The 9702-nt window shown below is 45.4% G+C and overlaps 1 protein-coding gene across 1 annotated transcript; it reads right to left on the bottom strand.

Annotated features, from left to right (window-relative positions):
• Positions 1–1372: 1372 nt before the first annotated feature.
• PSMC1 (proteasome 26S subunit, ATPase 1) lies at positions 1373–9414 on the bottom strand. Its single transcript, XM_031593103.2, has 11 exons — positions 9327–9414; positions 8865–8918; positions 8307–8403; positions 7753–7877; positions 6964–7149; positions 6627–6755; positions 5653–5749; positions 5315–5504; positions 3986–4137; positions 2403–2557; positions 1373–1650 (listed from the first exon to the last, which is right to left on the bottom strand). The coding sequence occupies exons 1-11, from the start codon at positions 9327–9329 to the stop codon at positions 1516–1518; spliced, it is 1323 nt and encodes a 440-aa protein (XP_031448963.1). The 5' UTR covers positions 9330–9414; the 3' UTR covers positions 1373–1515.
• Positions 9415–9702: the final 288 nt, after the last annotated feature.

The following is a 9702-nucleotide window of genomic DNA, read 5'->3' as shown; positions in this document are numbered from 1 at the left end:
AAGGAACTCACCCAACTGGAGAAGAGGCTCCCTGGCCATACAGCAATCTTCCACAAGCAGCAGCCAAAGTACAAGAGATGTTCCCCTTTCACTAGGTAGCCCTTATATGAGCCCAGGATGATTTCACCCTGGATCCACCCCTCCTGATCACATGGGGAGCACAGGTGTGAACAATCTGTCTGTGCTCCCTGAGCAGCCACAGCCCTTCACCAGGTGCTCAATCACCAGCTGAAGCTAACAGTACCCCTAAAGTCTGTTATTTTTAAATTCCACACTTCTTTCACATACCAAGGAGCTCCTGAATTGGAGGTAGGAATTACTTTGTGCACCAAATCAAAAACTGGATGTTTAGTTTGCTTCTGTTCTCCCATCAGAGCAGAATGCCACTTCCTCTGAAGTTCTGGGAAGGACATGAAGGTAGGGCTCAGAAGGGCAGGGTGCTCCTGTTGTGTTTCTTTTTTCAGTCACCTTTTTCTTCCATGCATTGTCCCTTTCAGGGGTCCTCCTCCATAGCACAGTTCTTCCTGGTGCACTACTCATGCTGCTCACTCACTGGAGCCCCTGAAGTTAAATCCTGCCTTCAATTCAGATGCTGCTATATTTTTTTCTGTATGGGGAACATGCAGGCTTTATTAATTAATTTATTTTTTTCTTCTCCTTAAGTTCCAAAATATTGGAGAAAGAGACAAAAATTCTGCTGCAAAAGGTAAGAATGAGGTTTTTCAAACTTGCTGCTTCTTCAGCTACTCTCATGGCATTCAGTGTACAAGAAGGCAGTTCTAGATTTAGCATAACACAGTGCAGCTTTCCTTCTCAGCTGCACCATCCTCTCCATGGTTATTGCTTGTGGCATTAACAACCACATTCCCCCTCTCACCCCCTCCCAAATAAAAAGTACAGCCTTGCTTACCACAAGTTATAGAGCCCCTGAGCTCCACAAGCCACGATGAGGCCAGCTGTCACAATAAAAAAGTGCTTGCCTAACAAATCTCTGGCTTTTTCTCATTCCCAGTGAGGCACACCTCATAAGGTTTACTAGAATGGGTAACAAAACTTTTTGCCTTCCTTTTTTCCCCCCTTTCTCTATATCTGAAAACAATTCTATTTCAGGGTTCCTCTCATCCACATACATACATCTCCAGTCATACACAGGGTTAGTTTTTAGCAATAAATCACATAATTTTAACCTGAAAAACCAACAGCTCTTGGCCTTGCTGCTGCCATTGTCGTCACAGCACTGCAACACTTCATGTGTAACTTTCTCATTTCTGTTACTGGCCACGTTTTGCTCCCACAGAAAGTTTCCACAGCAAAGACTGCATTCTGTATACCGAACAACTGTGTCAGTAACTCCTCATTGCCTCCAAAGCACTTCCATTCAAATAAATGTTTTATTGGGAAACAAACCGCCAGGCTTTATAACCTCTTCAAGAATGAGCATTAGCTGGACTATGTGGTTTTACGTGAGACTGTCATCCCAGCCAGAGTTCCCAATAGTCCCTGAACAGAGAAGACTTAAAGATACAGTCCCTCTGGGGTTCCCTCCTGCTTCTTATAGAGAACATTCTCTTTAGACTTTTTGAAGTCTTCATTTGTTACTTTCATTCGCCGTTCCCTCAAAGCCATCAACCCAGCTTCTGTACAAATTGCCTGCAACAGAGAAAGCCAAAGAAGTTATTGTCTCTGCAGCCCTTCAAACAACACCTTGGAAGACAGTTTGAGCTACATGAAAATTCTGTTGAGTTCGTAGTATTGGAAGATTGTTAGCACAATTGAAATGCTTTCATTTTAGATATGGGTCAGTAGCACCGAAGAAGCACATAAAACAATGTGGACAAAGTTAGAGGTCTTTCTGTGAGGCAATTCATCCATGGCAAAAGAAAGGCAGCAAGTTAATAATATCATTTCCCTCCTCCCCAGGGAACAGCTCTCAGCAGCGGGCTGCTCTATTTTACAAGGAGGTGACTCTAACAAGAGCCCAGTTCACTTCACATACATGAGCTGCTTCTCTCAACCTTCCTCATCTACAACTGCAATTTTACCTGTTTGTAATGCTGTCCTAAAAATGCTTCTTATCCTGTACTATCTTAAAGTAATGATTAACAGCATCTTGGATGCTTCTGCAACATTCCACTTCTAATTTCCACTTTGCTACTTACAGAATTTCATATTCAGCTAACACAGGTATGTATTTCTATCAGCACAAGCTGCCTAATAATGATCTATTTGATAACAGTTTCCCATTTGTAAAGTTGAGTATGGGGCACTCAGAGGAGGTGTTTCAGAGCAATCTAAATGACCTCTGAGGGTCAGAGGAAACTGAGAGAGGAAAGTTTCAACATACAAAGCTCTGGATACAGTACTCATGGGATTCATGTTTTGAACTGTAGCCACATACACACCTTAATATCTGCGCCACTGAGGTCATCTTTTGCCATAATCAGCTCGTCCAAAGTCACATCATCTGCCAATGTCATCCTGCTGGTGTGAATCTGAAAGATTCGTTTCTTGGTCTTCTCATCAGGCAGAGGGAACTCTATTTTCCTGTCGATACGCCCTGCGCAAAAGAAAAATTCACTCTTTAGGGTTTTTTTTTGGAAAAAAACTACTAGAAATAGAGCTGGAAGAACATCTCAAATTTAGACTGAGAGCAACAATCTTCACACCAGTATCAATCACGTTTTATAGAAGAAACTGATCAGTTATGTAGAACCCTTAAACTGAACTGAAGAAAGAAGGCTCTGCATAAGAAATTCTGCTGAAGTTCCTATCAGACGTTTCCTTTTTTGGGACTTGAGATGCTCCAGCTCCTATGGTTCCAACTTTGTAAGCATACTTGTCAAAGTATCTCCACACCGTGCCTGTTTTTCTCTACTTTTACATTATCTTTTCTGAAAGCATTGACTGGCACCAGATGCAGTGCCCCAGACAAACCCACACAACGGTAAATGAGTTTACCGGGCTGCTGGAAGTGCCATGGTTGCTCAAGCAAAATTCCCTTCCAGTCAATTTCACGTTACCCTATAGCTTGTTTTTTAATATCAGTATAGTATTTTCTCCTCTGTACTCAGGCAACTGTTCTTGACATGAAGGGTAAGGCTACGATGGTGACAAAAACTTTTTGAAAAAGCACAGAACAGCACCTCAGCAGGTGTTTTTTTCTGAATTCCTTGGGTCCATATGGAGCACTGACTGCACAGAGGCATTCTCTAACAAATTCAACTTGAATTATATTTCTTCTCTATCTTACCTCTGCTGCCCAAGAAGAAAAGTATCTTCACAACCTCCAGTAGTTGAGATTTACTTAAGAATGCTACCAGGAGGCTTACTTAGTTCACTCCTTTGCACTGCTTTCTAACTTCTGATTTAACAGACCCAAATACTCTCAATGCAGGTTGTGTTCTGGTACATTTTTACTGGCCATCAGAAAGTACTGAGTCTTTTTGAGCTTTTTGTGCAACACGTAATACATACATCAAAATATGACGTTATTTCTCTTTCATTCATCCCCCAGGTGGCAGAATATGGAAGGTCTGCAAAGAAGCAGACTGGTTTCCTTGCACTGAAATCCAGACTCACTGTCCACGTTTAAAGTTCTCATCTATTAACCTCAATTGGTACTGCCCTACCTTCCCAGCTGCTGCAGATATAAACAAATCTATGATTCTATGCTTCTAAATGTGTGCACTGTCCATTATTTAGCCTCCTTAACAATTACTTTAAAAGTACCTGTGCCGTCTTAATACAAAGGAAGAATATTTGAGTCATTTATACAAACCGTAGAAGTTAATACAATTCTTCTATCTCCATTTTTTCTCCCATTTAGAAACCTGTGAATGGGGTCTGCTTTTAACAGATACATTAACACAGCTGAAATGGTGATCAAAGAACCACTGACACGCATTCTTGTGACCAGCCCATGTGTCTGATGAGCTACAAGTTCTTTCACAAGAGAAGTGCCATAAACAGACCAGAATTCCCTTACCTGGCCTAATTAAAGCTGGATCCAGGGTTTCTATTCTGTTTGTGGCCATGATGACTTTAACATCCCCACGAGAGTCGAACCCATCCAGCTGGTTCAGCAGCTCCAGCATTGTACGCTGGATCTCCCTCTCACCCCCAGAATTTGAGTCGTACCTTTGAGAGAACAATACAGTCAGAAAAAGCATTATGCCAACTTCAGAACACACTTTATTGATCTGCCACAAACTGACAAACAAAATGGCCTCTAAAAAAAACCAACAACCTATGTCATAACATATGGGTTGTATGTTAAGGGTTTTCTGTGCTTTTTTTTGGGTTTACCCATAGAAAGCAAAAAGCAGGATTTCAGATCTAGTTATGACATAGCAAATGAACAAAAACATAACAGAAAAAACCCTAATTCTTAAAAGGCAGCGTACCAACATGACAGAAAATAAAGCCCACCACTTGCTTTCTTCATTTCTATATTTCAGAGGTTTTCCCTCATGCACACAGATGCCAGGGGATGCATTTTGGTGCTTTCTGGTTCAGTCACTGCACTTTGCAAATACGTGACCAGATGATCTTCATCCAAAAAAGCCTCACTTATGTTTGTGAACAAGTTTGAAGCAACAAAAACATTTCTAAAGAATTCTGAGTGCTTGCCATCAGTCCCATCTGTTCTACGTATGCTGAAACACATGAGGCAGAAGCTCCTTTCTACTGGAGACTGAGGCTACTAACTGCAGTAATACATATGAGCATCACTTCATTTACTTAAAGAAAAACACTTGACTACTTTAAGGACTCTTTAAATTGGATGGCTCCAAGCAGCCTGAGGAATTTTGAAAGCAATACAACTTAGCTACAGGCTGAAGGATACCTTAATGTGACATGAGCAATGCTGATCAAATTCCACATTCATGACATCACACCATGTTACTTATCATATAATATTCTAAACCCTTACCTGTAACTAAGTAGCTACCTATCTGGAGAGATACCCAAGACGTGGACATGCTCTGTATTACATGTGCTGCTCTGCAGGTGAATCACTGCAGCCAGTTACTGCATTTGGATATGCACTGAAAGCACACCACGTTAGCTTACACAGTGACTCTTCCAGTTTAAGGCATCCTGTGCTTGTACCAAGCAGCAAAAGAAAAGAGCTCAGATCTCTGCCCATATCTATTTAATGTGAAAAAGTTGTGGCACATTTTAGTATCGAAGAAGTCATTTGAATTTTTACTTGTAAAACAAGTTGCCTATATCAAAGGCATTACTATGGAAATGGTTACCAGAGTTCAGAAACTGGATTTGGCTATGGCTGCAGAAGAAGAGGGACACGCACCTCTTTGTACCGATGGCATCGATCTCATCAATGAAGACGATGGACGGCGCGTGCTCCTCAGCCACGCGGAACAGTTCGCGCACCAGCTTTGGGCCGTCGCCCAGGTACTTCTGGATCAGCTCTGAACCAACAACTCTCAGGAAGGTTGCCGACGTTTGGTTTGCTACTGCTTTGGCCAGTAAAGTTTTACCTGTTTTTAATTGCAAAAAAATTTGTAATTAGTCTGCAGGCAGGAAAAAAAAAATCATATGAAATCAGTGACAGACTTGGCAGTGGTTTAATACTAACCAAGTGGAATTTATTTAACTAGGGCTAGCTCAGCACAGTGCTACAGATACCTGTGCCAGGGGGGCCGTACAGAATGACTCCTTTGGGTGGCTTTATACCCATCTCTTCATAGTACTCAGGGTGGGTGAGGGGAAGCTCCACAGACTCCTGCATCAAGAGAAAAACAAGCTTGTGTTTTCATTAACAGTGAGCACTCTACAGAAGATCTGTGGAGTTCTTAATGCAAGCAAGAGATGCAAAAAGAACCAAAATAATTGGAAGACAGGCCTTGAAAAACATGCATCTCAGATACCTGCAATTCTAACAACTCCTAAAGCAGCTCTTTCTATTGCTTCTTTTCCACATGATAGGCTGAAACAGCGAGCGTTCCCCTTCCTCCTACCTCAGGCATCACATTGACTCTGAAAGTCAGCAGACTGGCTCCTAAACACTTATGGGAGCTCCCCACAAACTTGGAGGGCCCTTCATTAAATGATGCTTCCCAGTATGAGCTACCAGATGCCACAGATGAATACTTGAAGAGCATTTATTGACTCTGAATGCCTATCCAAATTGAAAGAGCTGAGTTTTCACAGAGTTCAGCCTGAGCTTTGCAGGTAAGAAAACAAAAACCCACCAATTCCCAACAAACAAACAAAAAAGCCCCACCTTCCAAACTCTTACGTTGCATGACATCTGCACTTCTTAGAATTTAAATCACATCTTGCAACTCTGAATAACTTTACAAGACACACACTGCAAAATAATAAATTACCACAAAAATTATGAGCTCAGTGCTCTGTAGATTCCACAGCAACTGTGGAAGGTTTCTGCCTACACAGTTTGTGAACAGGGATACTAACAACTTAGAAGACCTTCTTCTAGGTCCCAGTGCCTGCCTAATGAAACTGAATTGAGAGCTGCAGGAGCAAGATGCAAAACAACACCACATGAACAGCAGTTGGTTCTGCTGTTACTCTTTCATACTCTTGCCATAACAGCTAAGTTTAGAGCTTGCTTAGCAGAAGTTAGCACATATGATTACCTTAATTTCCTGAATCTGGTTGTCAAGGCCACCAATGTCAGCATATGTTTCTTGAGGAGCTTTCTCAACTTTCATCACAGTAACTAAAGGATCTGTGTCATCCATCAGGACTCCGATCACAGCATGAACCTAATTCAAGCATGAAGAGTTGTCAGAAAGCAAGCGGTGCTATGAATGCCAAAGCAAGCCTAAACCCAATGCCCATATGTTTAGGTGTATGAAATAAACAGCATTAATCTCAGATCGTGTGATCCTGTGACTCTCAGAACAGATGCCAGTCAAAAATAGCAGACCTTGTGCTTCTTTTTTTCATCTCACTTAACTGGACGTGACTCACCTTATGATTTAGCAAAACAGAGCAGCCTGGCTCTAGCAAATCCTTGTCCACAAAAGACAGAATGCTGACATAGTGTTCTGATCCCACTGACGTGGACACGATGGCATGGTTGTCATCAATGATCTCCTCCAAGGTACCCACAGACATTGGTGTTCCCCTCAGATCATCCACCTTTGATCTTTCTTCCTGTCATCAAGAAGAATTCAAAAAACAACTCAGGAACACAGGTAGGAATGTTACTGCTGGGTCGGCCCAGAATCTGCGTGTTAACTTCAGATAAAGGACGGCACAGTCAAATGCTGGCAGCACATTCTAAAGATTCTATTTCTCCATTTAACAAGCATTTAAAGTCATCTTAGTGTTAGACAACATTAGCTCAACAGTTCACACCAAAGAGAACAGAAGCTGCTTTTGCCACTTCTGTGTTGCTGCCCCAGAAGGCACAGAACCGTAGGCCAGTAACAAAACTGGCTATTTAATTCTATGGACATTATTATATGGACAAGCACAAGAATTCTTCCTTTCTCTGTTGAACTTGGGAAGACCACTAAGAAGCCAAAAATTGCTGCTGCCTCATCTGTAATAACCCATGCTTGGACTAAAAGCGTTAAAACCCTTGAAGAAAATCTTGCTTTCTGAAAGCTAGTTGATGTTTAGTGAAAAATTTTAATGCATACAATATGTTTGGGTTGACTTTCACAGTCATGACATTTCATTTCCATTGCCTTTGTGTCAATTAGTTTACGCTACAGCAGTCATTCCAGTATTAGCAGTTCACTCAAAGCTCACCTCTTGTTTTTCTTCCAAAGGTTTCATTTGTTCCTGATTTCTGATAAATTCTTCCTCCATTAGCAGGTAATCTTTAATCCTCTCCAATTTCAGAAGTTTGAGTCTGCACTGTGTGTGAGGAGTCACTGTAATCAAAGCAGAACCACAGCATTTGAGACTAAGTATGACATGCTATCAATTGTTCATTAATTCATTAGGAGAATTGCTGCTTTAGGTTCTGATGATACCTTCTAAACAGACAGCGGATCACTAAGATAAAAATCATCACCGTGTAAATCTCGTCCCACTAATTCTCAGACAAAAACACCTTTTAAAATGATGTCACTTCTCCTTTTCTCCTCATTTTGAAGTCTCTCTTTTTCTCTTACACAGGAATGCATGGAACTCATCCTGCATAACAACCACCTTGTCTTCTATTTTAAATTCATTAGAAATGGAATGATGCTTGGCCCTGTGCATTTGTGCTTTGGGCCCCACCCGCAGCCAGAGGGGGCCGGGGCTCTGCATGCTGCAGTGCAGGCAGCCCACAGGGCCCAGGCAGGCTGAGCGCTTACCCAGGGGCAGCTTGCTGGCAGCATCTGGTCCCTTCGTCTTCTTCTTCTTCTTCCCCACTCTGGTTGGAACCGGAGGTTCATATTTCTTCTTCTTGTCCTTATGTGCAGAGGGAATTCCAACAAAAAAATTTAAAAAGTCAAGATATGAGCAATGAAAAGAAAACACAGAGATGTGAGGTACGCAGGCTGACAATGGAGCTGAATGGCTACAAACCAAAGCCGCCTCTTTCACGATACAGGGAGACAAGCCCAGAAATAGGATCGCTGTTATTTTAAAGGGGATTTTAAAACCGCTTTCTCACGCTCAGTGTAAGTCCCTGCCATTTTTTAGTGAATACAAAACACAGGGGGCCGGAACCACACCGAGGCCCAGCATTTTGGACACATCCTCATCCCTGCATGAGCCGCTGGCCGTGCAGCTCACAGCCTCGCTGCGCTCCACGAGGCACAACGCAGCGCCAAGCGGCGCAGGGCCGGCAGCCCCGGGCACCTCCGGGCACCTCCAAACCCGAGACGGCACGGGAAGGCCGGCCCGGCCCGGCACACCGCTCCGCGCACCTTGTCGTCCTTCTTGCCACCGCCGGGCCCGTGGCCGCCGCTCTGACTTTGACCCTAAAAGAGAAGAAGCACAACCGCCGCGTGAATGCGCCAGCGCTACGAGCTCGGCACCGCACGGCGCTCGGACCCCTCCCCCCGATACAGAGCGCAGCGCCGCCGGACGCCGGCGATCACCGCGGGCTGCGGAGATAACGGGCCGCGCCGCCGTGCCGGCCGTCTCCTCGGGGTCGGTCCCCGAGCAGCCGCCCCGCAGCCCGCCCGGACCCGCGGATTCCGCGGTCTCGCCCCACGCCCCTCCCGGGCGGTGACTCGGCAAAACGCGGCGAGGGAGCGGAGGGTTCCGGACGGTTCCGGAGCGTCCCCGCGCGGCACCGAGCCGTCCCAAACTTCCCCGCGCGCTCCCGAGCCCCGCCGCCCCCCGCCCGCAGCGCCCCGCCGGCCCCGGGCCGAGCCGCCGCTCACCATCGCTTCCGCGCCGCACCGGAACCGCTGCGCCGGACGGGACGCGGCGGTGACGTCACTACGGCGCGCGGCACGGACTGAGCCGAATGAGGGGCGGGCGGCTGCGCCCCCTGGCGGCGGCGTGCTGCTGCGTGCTTCGTGCCCGCCTGACGCGGCCGTCGGGCGGCGCGCCGCGCCGTGTGCCGCAGCGACGCTCCCGTAACAGAGCCGAGCTGCACGCTCGCGCCAACGCTGAGTCCGCTGGAGCCCGCCCTGCCCGCGCTGCCCTGCACTGCACAGTTCACCGAGCGCTGCGCTGCCTCGCTCCTTGCAGGAGCTGCAGCGTTTCTGCTGAGGAAATCCTTCCCACTGCCCGTAAGCCGGCGCGGGACGAGCA

The sequence above is a fragment of the Phasianus colchicus genome, chromosome 5 (genome assembly GCF_987193195.1).
Source record: "Phasianus colchicus chromosome 5, bPhaCol1.hap1.1, whole genome shotgun sequence".
Classification (NCBI taxonomy): domain Eukaryota; kingdom Metazoa; phylum Chordata; class Aves; order Galliformes; family Phasianidae; genus Phasianus; species Phasianus colchicus.
Note: the sequence above shows the minus strand (reverse complement) of the source record. Positions and strands in the feature narration are given on the sequence as shown.